We start from the raw sequence: 24,938 nt of genomic DNA, 5'->3' as shown, positions 1-24,938 counted from the left end.
CCACCTGAAATCTTCCATTTAAAAATGATGGATTGTCCAACAACACTGTACTGTTCATTTAATTTTATTTCACATGAATTGTTGAGAAATATCTACACGTAAGTGTAACATTGTGAGCTTAAGAGACAGTAAAATAAATTGTCGTTCTTAACTTAAAGGGGTGTGCCTATGGTACATGTACATTGTACATGCGGTGCTGCGGTGGAGCAGATTAAATCAGTTGAAGAGGTTGTGTTGTAGTCCACATGGAAGGACATATGGATCCCAGCACATTCAAATATAATACATCGTAAAGGTCAAGTCAGAGAACATTGGGATATGAGCTTGCATGGCAAATGTACAAAACATGTAACACAGTCAAATCTCTACAAATGACCACCTCTACAGTGTACATTGGAAACAAATAGTTATGCTTGTATCCATCAAGTACATTTTTTTTGGTGCAGGTTCATTTTGTATTGCTGTAGATACAATGAGTTGCCATTATGAGTTCGTAAAGTTCCTGTGGTTGCAGACAAAAAGTCTTCGCTAGCATTTAGCGCACGTATTATAGAAATCATTTTCTTCTCCTATTAAATGGAATGCTAGAAACTTTTTCAGCCTTTATCTGTCTACCTCTTCATCTATGGAATGACTGAAGGAGGAGGTGGTAGTATAGGACCTTGCCTCACATAGTATAGCAAGTGTATAACAGGTTCTGTGCCTCCCAGGCATACATATGCACCTGCATCCTCTTCTGCCACCCTGTAGATTATAAGCCTTCCATCATCAGAAACCCTTACATTACCCTCACTGTCACCGAACTTGACCATGACTCCTTGGGGTGTCACCCAGAACTTGCCAATACCGACCTCCTCGGTAATAACGCATGGGAGTTCAGCAGTATCCCCAATAACGACGTCTACCTTATTTTTGACAAAGAGGATGGCCTCACAGACCATACTTGAGATGGGGAGGGTATTGATGTTTTGATTGTCAAATTCCATAGGAGTCTTACAGGTAGCGAGTCTACTTTGTGCTTGTCGCCTCTTCCTTTTTTGCCCATAAACACTGTACGCAGCACTATGATAAAGATTATTGTAGTCATAACTACCATACTGGTATTGTTGACTATAGCCATAACTATCATCTTGAACACTGATCTCATTGTTCTCTTTGTATGGGGAGCCACCCCCTCCATAGTACGATACAGGTCGGAATGGTGGGCGACCAGCATGCTGAAGGAACTCCTCATCAAGGATAGGGTCAGGCTCATAATAAGGCCTATAGGGGGGGTCACATATAATCTCGAATGGTATTTTAGGTGGTGGGATATCCGAGTAACCGAACCACCCGCGAAGAAGAATCATGTTACAGTCACAGTGCCAGGGGTTTCCGGCTCCGATTACGAACTTGAGGGATGGTAGCTCTGTCCTAAGGGACGCAGGCAATGTTATAAGGACATTGTTACTCAAGTCCAGGTGTTGCAGCGCATCAAGTCCTTTGAAAACACCTGCAGGGATGACTACAAGTTTGTTATTAGAAAGATCCAACCACTGCAAGACAGGAAGGTTGGCAAAGGCACCATTTTCAATCACCTGGATGTCATTGTTTTGTAAGTAAATTATCTGCAGTCTTTCCAAGTCCTTAAAATCATGTTCCTTGACCATTATGATCCTGTTTTCAAAGAGTTGCACCCGCGTTAGGTTTGACAACAAAGAGATCGCTTTCCCTGGGATGGTTGTGAGTTTGTTAAAGTGGAGGTCCAAGTCGATGAGAGTTGGAAGTCCCTTCAAGGCACCATCACCAATCTCTTCAATTTGATTCTCATGAAGCTGGATTAACAGTAGTTTCGGTAGGCCTTCAAATGCTCCATCTTCTATTGTTGTGATGTTGTTGGAAGACAAATAAATCATTTGGAGGTTGATCATGCCCTTGAATACGCCTGGCTGAAGCTTTTCTAATGCATTACGATACAAGAACAGCAGTCGTAATTTGGAAAGGTCCTCGAATGCTCCAACTTCGATGTCAGTAATTTGATTATTGTCGAGATCAAGTTCTTCCAAGTTCGTCAAATCTTTGAATAGGTCTTTGCGTACCTCTTTTAGGTCAGTGCCCAGCATCAAGAAGAGACGCGTGTCCGATGGAATCTTAGAAATATTAGCGTGAAAGCAGTGGACGGACAAAATATCCAGGCAGCGACAATGTTCAGGACAGACGCGTAGTGTGGTATTTCCTCTTGCCCTTCCACCACCATTGTCTGCAATGGGGACATAGTTCCCACCGTCGTTCCCTGTGGCACCGTGTACCCAAAGGGTCCCGTTGTCGAGGACCTCCTTATTTCCAACTGGTTCCTCAGTGGTAACCACCTCGCCATCAGGCGTTTGCCACCAGACAGTTGGAACAGGAAGGCCAGATATTCTACAGTTCAGGAAAGCATCCCCGCCTTCCCTCACGGTTATGTATTCGTTGAGAAAGAGGATGACTGGAGGGGTGCAGATCATCGACTCTTTAGGAACCTCCCTCACCAACTTACCCGCCAACTCTGGTGGGGAAGAGCAGACGGCAGGTTTCTCGTGGAAGAAGTGTGCCAACAGGTCCCAATTGACAGCCAGGTTGCAATCACAGGACCACGGATTATCGTACCCCACGATGTACTTTAACTTTGGCAATAGCGTTTTGATATTTGTAGGCAGGGAAGTGATCTGATTGCCAGATACATCCAGAACCTCAAGATTCGTCAGACCCTCCAGGACCGACTCCCTGATTTTCGTTAGCTTGTTATCTCTTAGGTAGAGGACTCTGAGCTTGCTGAGGGTACTGAATGCTCCAGGCTCAATGTCAATAATGTTGTTTTCACTGATGTCAAGCTCCTCAATTTCAACGCACTCTCTAAACTGTTCTGCTGTGAGGACAGTGGTGCTTGGACACCTCCATATGACACCTCTGACTGTATATGATTCTGGTAGAGGAGTTATTGTAGCGGGCTGAGTGGTGTAGTCTGCTATCACCATCTCGTACTCCTCCAAAAGTACTGCAGTTGGAAGGGAAACTGCAGCATATCCAGCCAAACGTGGAGGATCCATACAGGTGGGACCAGGTCCAATCTTTGGTGGGTCCTTCTCGAACCATTCCTTGAGCCACAATGCAGCTTTGTCGCAGACGAAAGGGTTTCCAAACATCACGATCTCAGTTAGATTCTCAAGTCCTTTAATTGCTTCCTCTGGAAGAGATTTGAAGTTGTTCTTGGAGAGATCCAGGACCTTTAAGGATTTCAGTCTTTGAAGAAGTCCATTTTCAATGATGCTTAGATTCATGTTGTACAGATAGAGTTCCTCAAGAGCTTCCATGTTGTTAAAGGACCCAACTGTAAGACTTTCTGCAATCGGGTTACCACCTACATTTAAAGACTTGAGCTGTTGGCCAACCTCGGCTATAGCTTCTTGGGGAAATGTTGTAAGTTTGTTGTTCGATAGGTCCAACTTCTCAAGCATTTCTAGGAAATTGAAGGCACCGGGATAAATGGTTGTAATTTGATTATCCGTGATGTTCATCTCAACAAGGTAGGGAACACCCTTGAAGGCATTGTTTTGAATCGTTGTGAAGGAACTGTCAGAAATGAGGAGTCCTGTTGTGTGTGGGTTGAGGCCCATGGGCATGTACTCCATGTTATAACAGAAGGTCTGTCGCTTGGGTGTGTTCGTGCAGAAGCAATCTTGAGGGCACACTCGGGAGAAGGAGTTTGCCTTCTCCGGAGGATAGAGGGACATCTGTGTTGACGCCGGTCCCACCTTCAGTAGTACTAGCAGCGAAAGCCCTGTGATCAACCACATCTTTGCTGTCATTCCGATATCCTTTCCTGTCTGTAACAGCCGGCCTTACCTATAAGAAATTGAGGAAAAATTCCTGATTAGTAAAATACAATAAACAAGTATTATTGGAGCCTTTCAAGAGATGACATCATCGACAAAGATTGTTGTTGTTATCCTTGTCACCATCCTCCTCCGTTTCCACTGGCTCAATCTTTTCGCTTGCTCGACACAGTGAGCAAGCTAAAAGGCAGCCAGAGGTAACTACAGAGGATGGTACCCAGGCTACAAAATGTATGTTGTCTCAAATGTACATTCATAGTATTGTAAAGACCCATTACACAAGGAGAATGCAAACATTTGATTTTTCAACCTTATACCTCGACCTCAATAACTTTGCTTTGAAGTCAAAGTCTTTCATACAGTATATTTGTTAACGCTAGAACAGCTTACCAGTGCCTCTTCAGTGAGCTGGAATGCAGGTGTAGGGTTTTGGTATGAGTTTTCCACTGAAGCCTTAAAGCTGCCTTGTTACGGAAATTTCGTGCATCAAAGACGATTTGGGAAGACGCATCTCTTATTATCAAGAAGGTGGCATCGCAAGGGACCCGAAGCGGTGTACGTAACGAAGGGTCAAAACTTGGGGGCGGGAGAAAATTTTACCCTCTGGATATATACTACTGGCACAGTCAAGTGCATGAGTTTTTACCAATGCCAGATGGTATAGACTGATCCCATAGGCCCAACCTGCCTCGGTCAAAACACAGAATTACGAAACAGAAACACAGAAATGCAGAAAGTTGAACTTTGTGCAGCTACTCTCTTATTGGTTTGAACTGATGATATAGATAGACAGCCAGGAAAAGTGCATTCACTTCAGGGGCTAGTACAATGTACATGGTTGTGTTGATGTTAAACAAATAGAGAAGGACAGCTACAGTTGTGTATCTATCTGATATCTTCCTCTTAACTACTCTCCAAGCAGAAGTTAGGTTGCGGCTTTAGCCTGTTTTGAAGTAATTTTAAGAATTTTGTCAACAAACTTCAGAGATAAAGAACAAATTTTCTTACGTTTTTTGCATTTACTTGTCTTCTAAGTCATACTTTTACTTATTATGCAGTATGTAATTTGTAAATAAATCGGCGAAAATAAGACAACAGTGGCGCAGTGAATGCACCCTGCAGTGCTGCACCGGTGCCCCAAGTGCTGTGAGATACCACCTTTAGCTAAGTGACAGCCAAACAATAAAATGAATATTGACTAATACAGGTGGTTTGGGTCTACATCAAGGCTTTGTGTTGTTAAAGAGTTATTCCAAGGCTACGTCCCCTCAGTCAATGAGAAGCTCCCATTTTTTGTGGATACATTGTGTATATCCATGTTGCGTAGGACTATAAAAAAGTGTGAGGCTATTTCATGCAAATGAGACAAATGGATAAAAGTGTGGTGATATCAAGCCAAAGTGGGGTGTTATCTAGATGTTTATGAAGTTTGACATCCAGGTAAACAATATTCAAATACAATTCAATCTCTACAACTGGATTAAAAATGGAGATTTACTACGTTTCAAGTGACATCCATCACTCTTCTTCAGTATCACTAGAATGAACTGACTAAACGATTCAATACAAGAACAAGAAAAACTGGTGGAACATGTCAATTCATTAACAACTCATAAGGATTGTAATACATGAAATTGTCACTCAACAGTTACTGTAAAATAATCATGTTTGCATACCTATGGTAGCATAGAGGAACTTTTAGAGTTCATCAGGCCAGGTAGGAACAATGTAGTAATCCATTTTAGGCTGGGACTCTCGTTTTACGTCCCTTTGGAAAGAGGAAAGGAAACCCTTACAACATGTTCAACCAGTTTTTTCTAGTTAGCTGTACTTGTATTGAAATGTTCCGCCATTTCGTTCTAGTGAGGTCTGGTCTGGTCTAGTGGTCCTTGGGTCAACTTCATCATTCTTGGCAGATGGTATGGCAAGTTGTGGGAAGATGAATTACCTCTGGGCTTTCCCTTACTTCTAGATTCAGGACAAAATAACGTAACAATCCACAAATCTCATAAACGGGAAGTATGCCAAAGTTAGTGAACCGCTAGGTTAGGCCTCGATTTCTGTCTATAGCACCAGTCTCGCCACCTCTGGGATTTCTAGTCTCCGCAAACTCGGCCACTCCAATCAGTAACTATCACCATACTTATCACCAATGATGGGTCCTCAAGATAGAGACTTGCATCGGTTTCTGTTTTGTGTTTTCGATTAACAAAAGGTTTGTTTTTCCTCTTAAGCTGAGATTTCTCTAAAAAAACATTTAAACAGACCTTTGCTGGTCAACTTAGATGTATGTTAATGTCATTTACATCTTCTGTGATATTTTCTCAACATGATACCTTCAGTCCAACCTGACACTTGTGACTTTTGTGTACAACATCATCTTTATTTCTCACAGAAAAACACTGTAAAAAGGACACGCTTAAAACATGATAACAAGAGGAAAGTTTTAAAAACACCTCGGTCGACCCCTTAATCAGATAAACAGAGATCCGTGGGGCGTAAGGTTAATAAAATTTCAGTGCAGTTCTTGTTTTTAATAATGCAGCAATGTTTCTTACCAGTAGACGATATCAAAAAGATATTACTCACCAAGTGCCAGACCTTGCCAAAGTCTTGTTGCTTAAGAACTGGAAAACAACTTGGAAGAGATTGAAGTTTGCCTCCTTGAACTTGGTGCCCCAGAGAATGGTAATGATCTTAGGCAGATGATCAGTTCCTTGATCTATCAGCAGGTCGGCCCGCAGCTCTCTACCTTATCTTTAGGCCGTTCATACTAGATTTTATGGACCACATATATCTGCATACAGTCAGTCGCCTGCTTGTTGTGAGAAAAACAAGATGTTTTCTACTTCTGACGAATTGGCAATGGCGCCCGAGAATGTCAGTGAATCCCTTAGTGATTATTCTCTCCAAGTTGAGGAGTTCCTCTGATACTTGAATCTCGTATCAGGCCAAAGAACTTAATTCTTGGGACGACATGTGCATGCATACCTACTTTGGCCTGCTTTGCCCAAGGAAAACAAGGGGATTCTTTCTTGACAGATTTGGCAATGTTACTTGCATCTTGGTAACAAGTTCCGGTATAGATGCTGTGGGTAAAGTATGTTCAAAGGACGTGACAAGTAATATATGACTTTAGGAACTTGGAGATGTTTTCTTCCTTTCGCAAGTGCAGTAGTTGTGGGATGCTGTTGTATGCTATGTTTATATGCCCAGTGTCCATGTTTTCTGTGTTATTTTGTTACTCTTGGAAGAGTAGCAGTAAGTAGTTGCAGTCACATGTAACAGCTAAGTTCAGGAGTTCATAAAACAATAAACAATAAATGAAAACAGTGGACTATGCTTAGATATGTTTTGTCCTTTCATCTTTCATGCAACATCTGCTATCTCTTCTTTTCAAAATCTATCTATCCCTGTAATTTTTTAAGGCAGGTCTCCTTTTTAACCCCTCAAACTCTTGGGAGGATATTATCCATAGAATCAAGTTTGTAATGCCTGACCTTCGGTACTGTTTTCCCAGCATGCCTCCAAGGTCATGCCCTTTGACACCTGCACAGTGGTGAAGGTTAATCAGTCTAGATGTCAGCGATGCTTCAGCTGTTATGTTGCCATGGAAACAGATAAAATCTCCAACCTTTTTTGCTGTACAAGTCATATGAAAACCACCTGTTTCCTACTCGTAGACTCGTCGTTAGTCTTAAAAATGGGTTAAAACTACATCTTTTAGAGTTATTGGGTTGTTTTTGAGCCCAAGAGCTGAATGGAACTTGTCATGGTCATGAACAGTAGAGGATTCATTAGACAGAGCTACACAGGTCTTGGAATTAGATACTAAGTTTCCAGGGTGTAGGTGTGACAAGTCCTTTCAAAGTACATGTATACATGTAGTACAACCAGCTGCCAACATAGGACTGCAAAGCTGGACTGTTAGCAACAGTTACTATGGATGTAACCTTTTGCACCAGTTTGGCCAGTACAGATATCCAAGATATGTAGTTGTGAGTGATGAGCAAAATGATAAGCAAGCTTGCAATGCTATGAAATGAATGTTATGCCAAAAGATTCAGTTCTGATAGAAAACTACACTCCATTCAAGTTGTTTAAGGAGGTTAATTACTGTTTTTTCCCATATTTCAATTCTTGCATGTTATGAGCCTGAAGTTACATGATGTGTACCTCAACTACCTCCATGAGAATGTGGAGCCATATCCTCTTGTTCACAGTATAGGTTGAAGCAGAAATCATTATCTTAACTGTCTTATATTTCGCTTTTCGGCGTTGTATTGGCACTATAAACATTTCTATTGAGAAGCAACCTACAGAAACAAGAGTTTGTAGAACCCATACTTTCGTGAAATGCATTGATAATTGAAGTTTGATAAAGCAGTGGTAACTTTTTGTTGAATTTGGTTAAATTTCAACAACTTGAAGAAGTCACAATTATCAAACTAAAATCATCCATCATTGACCATTGAGCCAGTTATTGCCTGCATATCATGATCATAATCATGAAAGCTTCATCATTTAACAATATGGTTTGGTAGTATTTTACCATAAATTATGCAAATTAGGTCCACATTTGCATACCTGGCTATCATATAAACCCAGCACCATCCTCTGTGTTATCCCATGGCGCTCCTCATTTTGTCCAGCAAAATTTCAGCGCATTGCTTATTATGCATCTTTGTATGACCATTTCATGACTAATGTGATTTTTCATGTCAGCAAAGTATATTGCATTCAGGTTAACCCCCTCTTCAGGATTATGCTTCCATATGTTGCTCCAAACCCCCATCATACCCTTCCACATTAAGTTGCGTGTTTTCTTGCCATCCAGAACACCAATGTTAAGGGGAAGGCCACACGATTTCTGAGGGCGGCGGGTCAGACAAAGAAGGTGCACAATTTCCCTATTTGCGTATGGTGTTGTGCACTTCTTTTTTTCCCTTCTTTTTTTTTCAGTTTATGCACAAGATGTACTTATGTTATCACATCTTCTCATTGATTAACTTAATGGCCACATGTGGTTTTAGGGACTAGTTGTTCAACACTCAAGAAGGCTACAATGCACTACCAGAGATTTGTTGCATGAAGAGATGGTATATAAACCTAAATGACAAGGGGAGATCCAGAAATTTTCCAGCCTGCCTTTTGGTCATAATTAGATTTGATTTGATGTATTTGTTTGGTCATACAATAACTTAACTAGTCAGAACTGCCATGTAACTAGACAGTGGCTATTACTATGGGCTAGCCTTGCTAACTCAACAACATACACTCCACTTGCATCAATATGGCACACTACTCACCTTCCCATAACAATTGGATCTAAACTTTGTATGTTTATTTGCTTGTTTGTTTGAGCCTTTTTTTCATTCAAGATAAACTCAAGTTAGCCTATTGGCCAGACTACTCAGGTTACATGATTTAAGTAATGTTAAGATATGATAAATCCATTAACATATACTTAAGTAATATTTTATATCCATATCAGGGCTCGAAATTAACATAGTCCCATAGGCCCGGGGCACCAAAAATTTAGGCCGGGAACACTAGAAAATCACTTTGGGACCTTTTTTTGGACGATAGAAAAATAATCAACATCAGAATGTAAACCCCATCAGTGCTCGAAATACCCGTCTGCAATCTGCAATTTACAGATAGATTTTCAAGACTACAGAAGAAAAATAAATCAATCTGCAAATTTGCAGAATGAAAAAAATCAGTTTTCGACTCTCAAAAGCCCCCCAAATTAGATCCGTGCTCCCCAAGTCCAGTGTATTGCAGCGCATTGTGCGTGGAAATCCTGGCACATGAACCTCATAAAACAAAGTGAAAACAATGCCATCTTATCGGAGAAAAATTTTTGGAAACGTTTTAAGACTCTGTAATATGTCATATACTGTTTTTATTAAGAAGTTAACTGGGGTTACGGGAGCTTGGTGGCAGCTTATTTATTGATGATCTGCTCGATTCTCCCAAGGAGGTTAAAAAAAGGATATTCCCGGCTGTGCGCCACAGCGTTTATTTACATGGAGTAAAAACTTCAGAAGGAAATTCGACATGTAAGTCTTAAAGTTCTACACAAATAGCTGTGTACATCTTTAATGTCAGAAGATGATGATTCTCCTTCTGATGGCCCAAAATCACCAGTTAAAAGGTTTTTCTTCCCAACCTCAACTTGTTATGTTTGGTTTGTCTCAAATTTCTGGACAAGACACGTTTGAATCTGCATTGATTTTGAGTTAATTGTATACATGTAATTGACAATTAGTTATACATAAATTTTGTACTCTGAGTCTGACTCAACATTATATTTATTGATGTAATACATACTTCCTACTTGGGACCATCCATCCTCACTTTGGGACGATTGGAATTTATTTTTGGGAACACTTCTGGGACAGTAGGGGAAAAAGTTCATTTCAAGGCCTGCATATCCATGAAATTATATCCTTGTACACATACACGGCAGACATCCCATCATATGTGTAGACAACCCTTACATAATGTAAAGTGAAATGGTTCGTCCCCGATTTCCCTTCCCCTGGTATTATAGTTTCCTCCTGTTGTGTAAACTCAGCAGTTTCTCTGCTTTTGGACTTTGGTATCAGGCATTTTGTTTTTATGTAGGAGATCATTGATTAAGATCTGGGTAAGAGGAAAGGAACACCACAAAAAAGACTCTGTTGCCATAGCTGGAGAACTCAAACAACCACAACACACAAGTAAAGTCAGAGAAGTTACCAGAGGTTGATCATGAAAGAAGGCAAATTGAGTGTCTTTGAACTTCGTAGGAAGAATCAGGGCAGTCTCCTGCTTTAATTTTTTTTCTGTCCCACTCGTTGTTTGCAAACCAATCTTGTTGATCTTTATTGTTGAATTTGTCACAGTAGATTTATAAAACATGTTCATGAATTTCATGTCACAAAGTCTCAATACATGTACTGGAGTGAAATGTTTGTTCATCCAAAGATAATCTCTGTCCTGGGATGGAGGAATGGGTCCTGGAGACAGCCCTTTTGATTGAGTCACTATACTTAGCTCTAATTCTAGATATGACGAGAGATAGGATGACCAAAAAATTTTTTACTCGTTTTTGTTCATCCTCCCACAGACTTAATTTGAATTTGAACAAAACATATAACGTGGAGCACCAGATAGCAAGTGTCTTAATTTAAAACAAAACAAACTTTTTGTGCTTTTGGCCAAGGACATTGTAGTATTCTCTGACCTGCTTCTGTGTACAAAAAAAAAAGAATCTGTCTCAGTAAAGGAATCTTGTTTACAGCTAAAGTTGTGTTGGAGCAATGCCAGTGTAAGCATGTTGAGATGACTTACAGGGAGACACAACACAGGCACTGCAGGGGCTGCCAAGGGCAATGCTCTCTGGTGACCTGTCACTTCCTTCAACTTTCTTAGAACAAAGAGAGACACCTCCTTCCTTCGTTCTCATGATTGACATAATGATTATATTCATTTTCAAGGCTCGAAATACCTGCATATGCATGTTAGTGCAGGTAAAATGCAGCTGTGCAGGTATTCGAGCGAAAAAAGGATTTCGAGCCCTGGAATAATAATTGTGCTGTGTGTATGGTATGTGTCAATACATTCTATAGCCGAGCACTTGTGATTTTGGTGGCTTATTGTATGGATAATTTAGTCATTTGAGATATCAATTTTATGGAACTGGCCAGAATCTGACCCTGGCCACAGTGTAGTCTACGTAACACTGTGTAACTCTGCTGTCCGTGGCTTTAACTCGCCCCTCCCCACAGATGTTGGGTGGGCTGCTATAGGCAAGATTTAATCAGGCTAGTCACAATGTGCCCAAGTATATTTTGGCCAGATCTACATGTAGGTAACTTTAATGATATCATTCAATGATACTCTCCATACTGGAACAAACCAACTAACAAAGTTAAAAAATTAACTGCTGCAACAATGTCAAGATTAAAGATGAGTTGTTTTGTATCAAGTGTTGTTCCTTTTTGTTTTATTGATATGATGGAAGCATTGCACGTGATTGATTTTATTTTCCACATTTAAAAAAAAACAAAAACATATAGCAAACTTCATGACATTTAATACTTAATTGCCGTATATCATGTGGCAGATAAGTCTACCATGTCTCTGGACATTGGCAGTCTTAGTCTCTTACTCTGTGGGATAGGAAACAAAAGAGGTTACAGAGTATTTATCAAATATTATGAATGATTAACAAAGAATGTACAAACAAATGGATTAATGAACAACTGAATGAATGGACTTAATCAGTGTCAGTAAGTGCTGTTCTATAGAAAATTCTGGATGCAAGGAGAAAACGAGTAGAAATGAGAATGTCCTTTTAACCCATTCCTTGTCATTCCCTTGCAGAAGTTCTTCCGAGACCCGTACACTACAACACTAGGAGGCTTCTCCAAGGTCACGAACTTCCTACGCGACACGCTCATCGCGCCCAATGGCCATCCTACGCAGAGACCGCCCGACGAGATGGCAGACCTGCTTAGCGAAGAACTGCCCGGTCTGGACATCCAGCCGACGGAGAACGAGTTTGACCTGATCACAAGGGTGAGGAGCAAGTGATCCTTGTGTAAAGTGAAAGAGAGAATACACTCATTGACTGCATATATTACATGATTTACAATTTGCAATTGAAGCGTTTTTAATCCATCTTCACAAGATATTTTTTGATTTTTAAAAAATTCTATTGATGCATAGAAATATTGCGTTGTGTCATTGCTTGATACTTCTACATATTTCTACAGGCTGAAATGTAAGGAAATGGCAATGATACAGAGTTAGGCAGATGTATAAATCAAACAATTCAAAGAGTTAAGCAGAAAAGTTAGTTTGACAAGACTTAGTGTTAATGTTGGGATGAAGACACAGACTTACATTATGTAATGAGTTTACAGTCTTTGACAGTCATGAATAAGCTCAATGCAAAAAAGTTTGAGAACTTGGTTTTGGTTGATCATAATCTACATATTTAAACATTAACGCTAGTTCACCTTTATCCGCAGGGTAACCTATATCCGTTGTTTGTCAAAACAGTGTATTTAGGCACATCAATTCTACGGGTGGTAGTTTTAACCTTCAATGTACTGAAAATATTGAAATTTTAAAACAACGTCCGTCAACGTGATATCCCCAAATAGTTAGTTAGTTTTTAAAAGCAACAGATATAGGTTACCCAACAGATAAAGGTTACACGTATTGTGCAATGTTTCATATAGGAAATAAATGGCCTTTTACAAGGAGTGACTGTGTAGAATGCTTTACCATTGTTAGATTTCCTCTGCTAACAGTTTCTGCCCTTTGCTATATCCAGGCCAGTCTTGGCCCCAGACCCGATGTGGAACGACGACAGCCCGTCAGTCCTGACCAGTGGAAGAACCACCAGGATGGGGAGGGCAGAATCACCAGCATTCCACTGCTGCTAGAGGCAATCTTCAGAGGGGTACGGGTGACATTGTAACATTCACACCATCAAGTGGACGTATCTCCTTTATCTGAAAACAGCCACGCATAGTGTTTTATTCTGTGCTCTAATGGTTAGCAGTGATGTCCTAGGATTGCAAGGGTTCAAATCAGTATTCTAAACGTTGCTGTGCATGTGAAGACAGCCACACATATTTTGAGCATGTTATAGAACCCACCACGCTTCCTTTTTTAAAAGTTTTTTGTATTGATTATGGTAGGCATACACTGGTATGTGATTGCTCAAAATAAATTGTTACATTGCCAGCTTGTATGTAAAAAGTCCAAACTTAGAACTGATATTAAATATGGCACAGTACTGCTGTAGTTAACTGAATATGATGCTGACATCTAGTTGCAGTGTAATTGTTTCATTGTTTGTCATTTTGTTGCAGGGTATTCACCCATCCCTGAGAAAAGAGGTGTGGCCATTCCTGTTAGAGTATTACAAGTGGGACTCTACACACAAGGACAGGCTGGAGCTCAGGAAAAGAAAAGAGTAAGTTCAACTTCAAGTCCTGTCATGCTACTGATCTTGTGCCCTTGGGAAAGACACTTTACATGACTTTCCTCACTCCATCCACTGTAAAACTGGGTACCTGACGAAAGGGTTGGGCTCTGCCTCCCAATATACCGTGATATAATCTCTAAGCAGATCCTACAATGGCAAAGGAGTGTAGTCAGCCAAGAGGTGTCCATTTGCCATGTAGAATCTGCCTCCAGTCGGCTAGAACAAAGGCCATTAACATCCAATTGTTTCCCAATCAAACTGTGCTTGCAGTATAGGTGCTAATTGCCCTCCTTCCTGTTTGGTGCTTAACACAATCCTAAGCTGGCTTCACTCCTCTGCCAGCTTTTGATACTATCTTTTGCTACCGTAGGATCTTCTTGGAGATTAACCTTGACACAGTGCATAACAACGCACCACCCTTATCGCTTTAAAAGGCTACAGGATTACCGTAGTACCCTTACTTTTTACTTTACACTTACCTTTTTACATGTAGTATGTTTAATGACAATCCGGTTTATGTGTTGCAGAGATGACTACTTCCGTATGAAGCTGCAGTGGAAGTCCATCACAGAGGACCAGGAGAGCAGGTTTACTGAGCTCAGGGACAGGAGGAGTCTCATTGGTCAGACATCTTCTTCTTCTTTTCTTCTTCTTCTTTTCTACTGCTTAGCCCCCTTACGGGGATTAATAGCAGTGCGCATGTTTGTTAGTAACAGGTGCTAGTGCCATACAAACATAGGGAAAACAAAGGCACAAAAAAAGCACACAACGGAACATAAACAACTGATCTGTGGGTGCAAAAGACAAGACAAGTGAATGTGGTGGGTTAGTGTTATTTACATATATACAAGGACGTGTAGGGGCGACTCAATGCAGCAGGGCCCTCCCCAGTTCAGTTTTGAACTGGGAGAGAGACCCCGCCTCCGCCACGCCAACTTCTTCTATGTCTTACTATATAATTATGCGATTCATCCTAATCTTGCTTCACAATGTGCATTTACCTTGTGATTGAAACAGATAGAAATGTGTGGCCTTTTGTTTTGACTAATTGATGAATATGCACACTGTAGCAGGGCCTTGTATCTATTCCTAGTTCTACCATTGTCTGAAATATTCTAGCATGGATATACCAGATCCCAGCCTGATCTAAAAACTATATCTGTCATGTGGGCAAACTGAGAGAAAGACCTATCAGGTCAGGCCAGGCCCCTACACGATAGATATTTTTGAGATCAGGCTGGGGTCTGGTATCCAGGCTAGAAATGTTCCAGCTTAAAGTTCAGCTGCAACTACTCATTCTTGGTAGGCTACAAATGTACCTACACAATGCCTTGAAACTGGAAGATTTTTAACAGTTACTGTAGTAGGAGCTTGTTCTGCATCAGCTGATTTTCCTTCTTTGTCCTGTACAGAGAAAGACGTAAACAGAACAGACAGAACACACCCGTTCTTCGAGGGAGAACAGAACCCCAGTCTGACCCTGCTGTACGACATCCTCATGACCTACTGCATGTACAACTTTGACCTGGGTAAGTCAAGGAGATCTCAAGCAACCCTTGATTAGTTTCATCAAGTTGATAAGTCACTTGATAACATTTAGGTACTAGGTGACCGTTTTCAACCTCTCTGAGAGTGATTCTGTGTTAAGGAGTAGAACCATTCATTGATGCCCTATAAAGGTGACAGTTGCTGAAACATCAGGCTTATTGAACACTTCTTATACAGATCTTCAGCCAATTGAGCTTCCTGAAGAGTACAGAAGAAGCGAAATAAATGATGGAATGAATGAAAAGGATGCTTTTTTCTTGAAATCATGTACTTAATGTGGAAATGTTGATGGCCATGTACCATTTTTAAAGTCTTTGACTCTGCCGAGGAATAAACTCACAACCTACCAAATGCAAGGCAAACACTCTACCCACTCGGCCATTGCACTTAGTCTACTTTTTAGTCTGTATAAAATTACGTGAATCACTATCCACCTCTGACTTGTGATTCTTACGTGTTCTTATATATACACAAACTCCTCCCTACTGTATCCCCCAGGTTATGTACAGGGCATGAGTGACCTGCTGTCCCCTATCCTGATGGTGATGGAGAATGAAGTGGACGCCTTCTGGTGCCTGGTGGGATTCATGGATAGAGTGGTGAGCTCCAACTCTTTTTTAAAGATTTAAAAAAAAAATGTTGGATGTTCACTGTATATTTACTGAGGATTGTGGAAGAAGCAACTAGTGTTTCAATGCACAGTCAGACAGAAGGAAAATTGATCAGAAGATGAGTCTAAGAGCTGTAAATGTTATTCTTTGGCAATAATACACCTGTTGTTGTCTTGATCATGGCAAAATTTTTAGGAACCAGTTGATGTTGGCAGGTCATTGAGACCCATTCAATGTGATATGATAGATTTATAAGGAAAAATTATACTTGACTGTTGGGCAGTTTTGAGGTGTAGAGACCTGGTGATCAATGCGAAAATGGCCATTGACTGTATGATCATGATGGGCTTTACACAGGTTCCTCACATCTACACATAACACATGTGCAGTGTACATAGCCATAAGTGATTTGGTAGTTTGCTAGTTCTATGTTAAAGATACACCTCTCCTTGTCCAGCACCACAACTTTGAGACAGACCAGCAGGGGATGAAGACACAGCTGATCCAGCTCCAGACTCTGGTGCACTTCCTGGACCCACAGATGTACACCTATCTAGGTAGGGACAATCGTCGATAGATCGGTGGCTTTGAGCGTAGAAATCAGTACAAAGGTTAATTAAACTGTTTGGACATAGTTTAAGAACTGTTTCTGGAGCCAGACCAGACTCCAAATCTAGAATGGGAGTTTCGGTGGGATTTCTGGAGGAACAAGGCCTACTGTGAATCATCAAGCAAGTTTTATCTGAAACTGGATTGTTCATAGGGCTTGTTTCTTTACATGTAGATAGCATCACAGATGTGTATTGATTGGAGCGCAAGCATTTGTGCTAACCTGTAGGTAGCTAATGGGCTGAATAGTTTCCAAAGTTTCCTGTAAGAAAAACGTCTGACAGACTGACTGACTGATTATGAATTGAAGCAAAAATGTTCTAGGTTTTCTTCCTCTGTGTATACAAGTGTCACATTTTCTCTTCTTCCAGAATCGAAGGAGTCCGCCAACATGTACTTCTGTTTCCGCTGGCTGCTGATCCAGTTTAAGAGAGAATTCTCCTTCCCAGACATCATGAGACTCTGGGAGGTCAGGGCAACACTTTGTCTACATTTCTTGCATCACCTTTCTTTATTCAGTCCTACCTTGCCTTACTTCCACAATTCTCCACAGTATACCATCTCTCAATACCTACTTCACTGCCTTCAACAATACAGCCACACACTAGCCAATTCTGCACCAAACTCGTAGCAACATTTTGTTTACATTTCATCATCTAGCATTACCTTTTCTAAATTCAGTCCTACATTATCTTTCCACCACAATGTTCCACATAATACCAAGCTCTCAGTATGTCTTGAATAATTTTTTTGTCATACAAAATTCATCCACTGGCTGCAAGGTATCTTCTGAATTAAGTTTCAAAGTTGAATGCTGTAGTAAGAGCCCTGCAGTTCATTTGTTGTCCACAAGGAGGCACGACTGAACTGTTCCCTTTTCTTGCAGGTCCATTGGACAGACTACCTGTGTCAGAACTTCCACCTGCTGCTGTGTATGGCCATCCTGGACACCGAGAAGTCAGCCATGATGGACAACTACCTCGGCTTTAACGAGATCCTCAAGGTAGCTTAAACTCAATAGAACATCAAGCATTTCTCTGTTTCACTTTTATTTTTATTTTTATCATCATTTAGTGTGAAAAATGCATTCAAGCTTAAGGCTTTCCAACTGGCTTGCAATCCAATGGCTATTACTAAGAGCTACAAATGTCGCCCTGTTGATTAAGACAATACAATACAAGACTTAATATACATAAACTTGTTCTAGTTATAAGGGTGGGTCATTTTTGGTTGGAATGAAATGAAAGTATGATTAGAACAATCAAACATCTCATGGATCATTGATGTCATCTTTAGATTATGGCAGATGCTTACAAAAAAAAAATGTACATTTTTTCCACACTTGTCATAGCAGCATTTAGAAATTACTTTTGGTTCACCTTAAAAAAAAAAAAAAACTATTTTGAAGGGTTTCATGTCTTGGCACATGAACTTTTTTACACATTTTATAATAGCATCTGTGCTCTCATACCAGCTTGTGAGTGTATGACAAGCAGTTGCTTGGAAACATCCTTAACTGATTTGACCTTGCAATGGTACATTTTTACATGAAACATTACCTTGTTTTTTTCCATTCCTTTGCAGCACATAAATGACCTATCCCTGCACATAGACGTAGAGGACATCATGAAGAAAGCAGAAGGCATCTACATACAGATCGCGGAATGCAGGGACATTCCTAAACCAATCAGAGACATCCTTGCCATCAAGTCGGAACGTGACGCCGACAACGGAACGTCGACAACGGAATCAGCGGATTCTGGCGGTTCCGCTAGATCTGCTGACAGTAGCATAGAGATAGTGCCTGATCAGGAAGAAACCACTTTCTAGATGGGGGGTTTCCGAAAAGTGCTGGCAACTGATAGTAAAATAGATGTTTTGCCCTGTGCTTATTTTGTTAGCTGTTTGGGAAGTATTTACCAAGCTGCTTGTGGAATAAAGTCTCTACCAGACTGCATAGGATGGTGTGAAAATAGTCAAAATTGTTACCTATTCTTTCTGCGCAGTGATTGACTCATCCATATGAAGCTATGGGGTGGTGCCTGGAGTCGCGCGAAGATGTGATACATATAACATTCCCCAGACTGAGTGGGTGGGTGGGTGGGCGGGCGAAAAAGAAAACTGCGCTCCATCGTGCCTACCTCTTTTCCCTTGTCCCACTCCTTCTATCCCATGTTCACGTCTTCGACGGATTCCAGGCTGTGCGGATGAGTCCGTCAAACTGCATGTGAATAGTCTATCCTGCCTTTATATGGGATTGGGTCTTCGCCTAATATAGGCATCGCCAATCACAGCGCAGGAAAGATAGTTACCTATTCTTTCTGCGCAGTGATTGACTCATCCATATGAAGCTATGGGGTGGTGCCTTCCGTCGCGCCTCTTCTTTTTAGTATCATTACCTGAGTTGCGTGGCATCCAAGCTTCTTGGTGCGTGTGTGGGTTCTAGGAGACCAACCGCTGACTCCACGCTAATAGGGAACGCGTGCGGTGTATACTCAAGGACGACAGTGGACGCATATTCAACATACTCAACATAGTCTATTGACAACTTCTTATGGAACCGTTCCATGATGGTAAACAACCAGCACCACACAGTGCGTGACGTAACCACTAGCGGACTCTACCACTTATATGGGTGGTGGTCCAGACCTACCATAACAATCACTATACAATATTGGCGCTACTATACTTCCTTCTTACATATGCATACCTCCTACTATTCCTAATCTCATCCTAACTTTCCTTCACTCCATCGTTCTTAAATATCCATACCTCCTACTATCCCCAATCTCATCTTAACCTTCCTTGACTCTATCGTTCTCTCCCACTCTCATCCTTACTTCTCCCACTCTCATCCGCCAAGTTCTTCACACCATCATTCTCTATTCCTTTCTACCCCAACCTCCATTCATTATTCTTTTATTCGTGTCCTGCTTATTGGAAGTGAATCAACTACAATAAAACTAATGTGCAGTCTAATACTTTTTATTTCTTGCATCGCCGGCGGTCCTCTTCTAAAAACTACTAGAAATGTCCTCTGTCAGATGTTGCAAACTCCAAACATACTTCCAACCCCATAAAAAGAATAGACACGGTATGTAACCATGGTCTATTATCGCAGCAGATGTAACTTTCGTATAACGGATCTCTCCAAATTCGACGTACACAAATGGCCCAGACATATTGCAAGAATAAATACCCAATATAATCCCATTTCTCCCTATCAGAACTCGGGTATAAACAAAAAAAATGTCGACATTCGGTTTCAAATATTTGTTTTAACTGCCGTTTAGCAAACCAAGCTACGTCACATACATTGGGATAATTGTATCTAAACAAGAAATCTGTATTGAAGTGTTAGAGTCCTCCTCACTACTGTTCTAGCTTTTCACTGATAACAACCTCTCTGGAAAATCCACTAACCCTTGAATTGATACATACTTGACGAAACCAGTTTTGGCCAATGCCGTTTTGCGCTGGGTAGCCAACCCTATATTACTAGGTCTAGCTTGGAAAGCATATGTGATAAATTGAAGACATTTTATTTTATGTGCAGCAAAACCTTAATGTCTTCTATAAATAAGCCTTAACCCTGTGTGTGCCAATAAAGGCTGACAGAAAGTAAGCAGTGACCTTTTAATACTGGCTATATTAACCTGAAACTTTTATAGCGTCATCTTTGGACTCATTACAGCTAAACATGTCAGATCTACCTACGAAGCAAAATTAGACTTTGGCCTAAATGTTTCGATAAAACGACAAAATAACTGCTGCCTTTTAACTTTCGTGCCTCGTCAAGTTATCAACAAATTACTACCCAAGATACACGAACCTGTATTTATCCATGGCACTTTATATTAAACATGCTCCTTTTCAAATTACTTATAAACCATAAGCGCTGGAACGTACTACCAAGTAAAGAAAATGGAGACAGACGAAAACAGCAAACCGATTTAATAACTAGTTGTTTCTCAACATTACAACGAAAAACATGTCACTTCCTGGACAACTTCTGACGTTGATGTGTTCTAATTAAAAACAAGCAAATACAGTGGTCATCCCTACAGTGAACTTTAAGACAGTATAGATGTTCTTTTTTTTTTTACGAAGAAAGCGTTTAACAGACGCCCTCTAACATCTTCTGTTACTTTAAGGCAAAATGGAACTTCAGGTCACAATTCGAACGTACGAGAGAGTAAAAAATTCTGGGGCTGTTGTCTCTCTGTTTCTGAATTTTAAGTCTAGTTTTAAACTTCTTGATCCCTTTGCTTGGCCACCATCCCTGCCTGTACGCCGTCCTCCCATATGGTTTGCTGCGTGTACTTCTCAGCTGGCTGGTGGGTCTAAGTTGCTGAACTTGAGGTGGTATTTTCAGACGTCCTCGCATCACACCCACGCGCGTTGTACTGAATGCTTCCTGTAACATATTTATCATATTGCATGTCCTTCAGGATGAAGCTATCCTTTCTCTTGAAAACCTGTACCACCTAACGAATACGTCTTTGGTTACGAATGTTCTACGACAATGTTGCTCTGTGTCTTGTACTTCAAAGAAAACGTACGTGTACCAAGAATCATAGCGATACAATAGCGTGTTGAAAAACGAACGAATGATACTCGTAATTAGTTCAAACTCCTTGCAGTTATACGTATATAAGTGCCAACTTTTAATCTTGTGCTGTCCGTCCTAAAACTATCCACGACGTACTATTCTCTACATTGCACACCGTAATCTTCACAATTGTCGGCCTCGACTTCAGTGCTTCTGTAGATATTTTCTCACTCGCGTTAAAAACTGCTTGCCGTTCTCGTTATCTACACAGGGTCCATCAACAATCTGCAATGCCACAAATCTCACCAAAGTATCGGACAGTCTCGGTATGTACCATCACGAAGTTAACCAAAACCTGTCGTAGTCAGCCAGCCAAACTGTACTATTCTCATTTCCTACATGTGGCTGCCCTGTCGCACGACCAACTATATCAGCCTAGAGTTGTCCCTCGACTTGTCAAGTAACAAACTGAACGAAAACCAAGTCCTGTTATCAGCCTGAAGCTGTCCAATAACTAATAGTACGGCTCCATATCACACAAAAATTGTCCTTCAGTCTTAAACTCCACCTGTGGTTGTCTCACAACTTGTCGCATAACAAACAAAATAAAAAACTGTCCGCCAGCCATGTTACCTACCTAGGCTTGTCTAAACAACCTGTCGTGCGACCAACCACTAACACCTGGGTAACAAATTTGTAACAACGTATCGTGCGATAACAGAAAACTGTCTAACAGTCTCTTTACTTCTCTAGTCCAAAAACTTTCCAACAGTCTTGCTGCTTACCTGGGGTTACTCAACAATCTGTCGTACAACAACACACAAAACTATCTAACAGCCTTTTTAATTCTCTGATGTTGTCTAACAACCTGTCACACGACAACAACAAACAAAAATGTCCAACAGTTTTGCTGCTTACCTGGGGTTGCTAAACAATCTATCGTACGACAACCCACAAAACTGTCTAACAGCCTTTTTACTTCTCTGGGGTTGTCTAACAACCTGTCGCACGACAACAACAAACAAAAAATGTCCAACAGTCTTGTTGGCTTCCTGGAGTTGCTTAACAATCTGTCGTACTACAGCACAGCGTCACAAAACTGTCGAGCAGCCTTTTTACTTCTCTGGGGTTGTCTAACCAACCTGTCGCACGACAACAACAAACAAAACTGTCCAACAGTCTTGTTACCTACCCGGGGTTGTCCAACAACCTGTCATACGACAACAGCAAACAAAAAACTCTGTTGTTACTCTACTTGGCGTTGTCTCACTGCCTGTCGCACGACAACAAACCAAACTGTCCAACAGTCATGTTACCTGCCTGGTGCTGTCCCACAGCCTGTCGCACGACAACAAACCAAACTGTCCAACAGTCTTGTTACTTGCCTAGTGCTGTCCCACAGCCTGTCGTACATCAACGAACCAAACTGTCCAACAGTCCTGTTACTTGCCTGGTGCTGTCCCACAGCTTGTCGTACATCAACGAACCAAACTGTCCAACAGTCCTGTTACTTGCCCGGTGCTGTCCCACAGCCTGTCGTACATCAACGAACCAAACTGTCCAACAGTCCTGTTACTTGCCTGGTGCTGTCCCACAGCTTGTCGTACATTAACAAATCAAACTGTCCAACAGTCCTGTTACTTGCCTGGTATTGTCCCACAACCTGTCGTACATCAACAAACAAACTGTCCGACAGTCCTGTTACTTGCCTGGTGCCGTCCCATAGCCTGTCGTACATCAACAAACAAAACTGTCCAACAGTCTTGTTACCTGCCTGGTGCTGTCCCACAGCCTGTCGTACGTCAACAAACAAAACTGTCCAACAGTCTTGTTACCTGCCTGGTGCTGTCCCACAGCCTGTCGCACATCAACAAACAAAACTGTCCAACAGTCCTGTTACTTGCCTGGTGCTGTCCCACAGCCTATCGTATACATCAACAAACCAAACTGTCCAACAGTCCTGTTACTTGCCTGGTGCCGTCCTACAGCCTGTCGTACATTAACAAATCAAACTGTCCAACAGTCTTGTTACTTGCCTGGTGTTGTCCCACAACCTGTCGTACCTCAACAAACAAAACTGTCCAACAGTCCTGTTACCTGCCTGGTGCTATCCCACAACCCGTCGTCCATCCACAAACAAAACTATCCAATAGTCTTGTTACTTACCTGGGGTTGTCCAACAACCTGTCGCATGACAACTACAAACAAAACTGTCCAACAGTCTTGTTACTTACCTGGGGTTGTCCAACAACCTGTCGCATGACAACTACAAACAAAACTGTCCAACAGTCTTGTTACTTACCTGGGGTTGTCCAACAACCTGTCGCATGACAACAACAACAAAACTTTCCAGCAGTCTTGTTATCTCTCTGGGGTTGTTTACAGCATGCCGTACGACAACAGCACACAAAAACTGTCCAACAGTTCAATTGTCCAACAAACTATTGCATGACACCAACCAGACAAAAAACTGCAAACACTTTTTTTTTTTCTACCTAGGGTTGTCCAAGAACCTGTCAAGCGAGAAACCCAACAAAAAGCAAATCGGCTCATAAAAAAAAAAAAAAAAATCAAATCACCTGAAATCTCGCTACAAACTCGAGGCTGTCTGCCGACCTGACGAGCAACAAGATAACAACCTCTAGCTGAGATATAGGACACACCTTAGGAAAACTGCGGCAGTGGTTGACAGCTGTCCGAGCGTCTTGAGGCCTGGTCCCTCAGCTTTTCGGGTTGCTGAATGCTGGCTGGTCCACGAAATGCAATGCCCAGAATCGCCGAACCTAACTTCAAAATTAAACAAAGCAAATATACAGAAAAAACAAACAAAAGGAAAATACGTAAAATAAGGCAATACGTTCAACTCCTTCCACAACAACAACAACAAACGTGATAGGCAGACAAAAAACTATACCAATTACTGTCTAAAGCCTTTCAAAGAACGTAACTCACCCATAGAGCTACCAGTGATAAGTTGAAGCCTCCGACTCTTTCTTGATAAAAAAGGTCGGTCTCTGCTCCGAGCGTGCGGAAACTGGAACAACGTTGTACCGCTTCCCAAAGGCTCCTATGGCGAAAAGACGGGGTAAACGGCAGCCCTAGCGGTAGCTCAGCTGTATCAACATACCTAACTCAAATGAGACAACACAAAATTAATTATACCAAGCCTATTTTACCAAATAGAATCACTCACACCTGCGCACGCGAAACATGTGCGATGCGCAAACATATGCAAATTGAGTCGCTAAACGAAATGAACGACAGAATAGTTGCTGACCAACAAAACACACCAAAATCATACAAAAGGGGAAAACAGGAAAATAAAATCATGAAGGAACAAGAAAGAAAACAGCCGAGGGACCACTAGAAAAACAGCCAGCGTAGGAAGACAAATCAAAATGGAAAATTCCACAAGACGCCAAAAATGGCGGCGAGCTCAAAACCTTGCGTACCTGCTTGGCTTGTAAAATTATCCTACGCCCGTAGGAAACTACTCTATCTTCTCTGTTGTCGGCAAGTTTCCCTACCCGTTCTCAGAAGGTTGTAGATATCGCAGACTTGCCCTGGTGAGTCTCACTGTCAAAAACAGTGTTACTGGTGCTCTGCTATGGAACGTGCGGCTCATTCACAAGGCTGCTGCGTCAGTCATGCTGGGGTCGGCCGTGCCGGCGGTGTGACTTGCCTTCTCCGTCGACGTTCTGCCAGACAGTACTGCATATACCTGTGATGTCTAACAAACGCCCAAAATAAGCGTCTATTCTCGCAGTGAGGCA

At 41.4% G+C, this 24,938-nt stretch overlaps 2 protein-coding genes and 1 long non-coding RNA gene across 6 annotated transcripts in view; 1 reads left to right on the top strand and 2 right to left on the bottom strand.

The window, feature by feature from the left end:
• LOC118406950 (TBC1 domain family member 15-like) overlaps nt 1-18,474 on the top strand; it is a 49,700-nt gene extending 31,226 nt beyond the window's left edge. For 3 of the 4 annotated variants that reach the window (XM_035807350.1, XM_035807349.1, XM_035807347.1), the window contains 11 exons: nt 8,689-8,748; nt 12,228-12,422; nt 13,186-13,314; nt 13,730-13,833; nt 14,373-14,467; nt 15,258-15,374; nt 15,892-15,992; nt 16,462-16,561; nt 16,985-17,082; nt 17,500-17,616; nt 18,198-18,474. In XM_035807350.1, coding sequence (XP_035663243.1) covers nt 8,689-8,748; nt 12,228-12,422; nt 13,186-13,314; nt 13,730-13,833; nt 14,373-14,467; nt 15,258-15,374; nt 15,892-15,992; nt 16,462-16,561; nt 16,985-17,082; nt 17,500-17,616; nt 18,198-18,443 — 1,362 coding nt within the window. In that variant the 3' untranslated portion in view covers nt 18,444-18,474. The remainder of the gene's footprint in view (nt 1-8,688; nt 8,749-12,227; nt 12,423-13,185; nt 13,315-13,729; nt 13,834-14,372; nt 14,468-15,257; nt 15,375-15,891; nt 15,993-16,461; nt 16,562-16,984; nt 17,083-17,499; nt 17,617-18,197) is intronic. The other variant, XM_035807348.1, reaches the window with a different exon arrangement.
• On the bottom strand, nt 184-4,826 carry LOC118406948 (slit homolog 1 protein-like). The gene has a single exon (XM_035807344.1). The coding sequence runs from the start codon at nt 3,822-3,824 to the stop codon at nt 624-626; it is 3,201 nt and encodes a 1,066-aa protein (XP_035663237.1). The 5' UTR covers nt 3,825-4,826; the 3' UTR covers nt 184-623.
• Nucleotides 18,475-19,582: 1,108 nt separating the features above from the next.
• On the bottom strand, nt 19,583-24,087 carry LOC118406952. The gene is made up of 2 exons (XR_004830101.1): nt 23,829-24,087; nt 19,583-21,030 (listed from the first exon to the last, which is right to left on the bottom strand). It is a non-coding gene; the product is annotated as an uncharacterized LOC118406952 (long non-coding RNA).
• Nucleotides 24,088-24,938: the final 851 nt, after the last annotated feature.

The sequence above is a fragment of the Branchiostoma floridae genome, chromosome 19 (assembly GCF_000003815.2).
Source record: "Branchiostoma floridae strain S238N-H82 chromosome 19, Bfl_VNyyK, whole genome shotgun sequence".
NCBI classification, from domain to species: Eukaryota; Metazoa; Chordata; class Leptocardii; order Amphioxiformes; family Branchiostomatidae; genus Branchiostoma; species Branchiostoma floridae.
The sequence above is the reverse complement of the archived record's forward strand: the minus strand, read 5'-3'. Positions and strand labels throughout refer to the sequence as shown.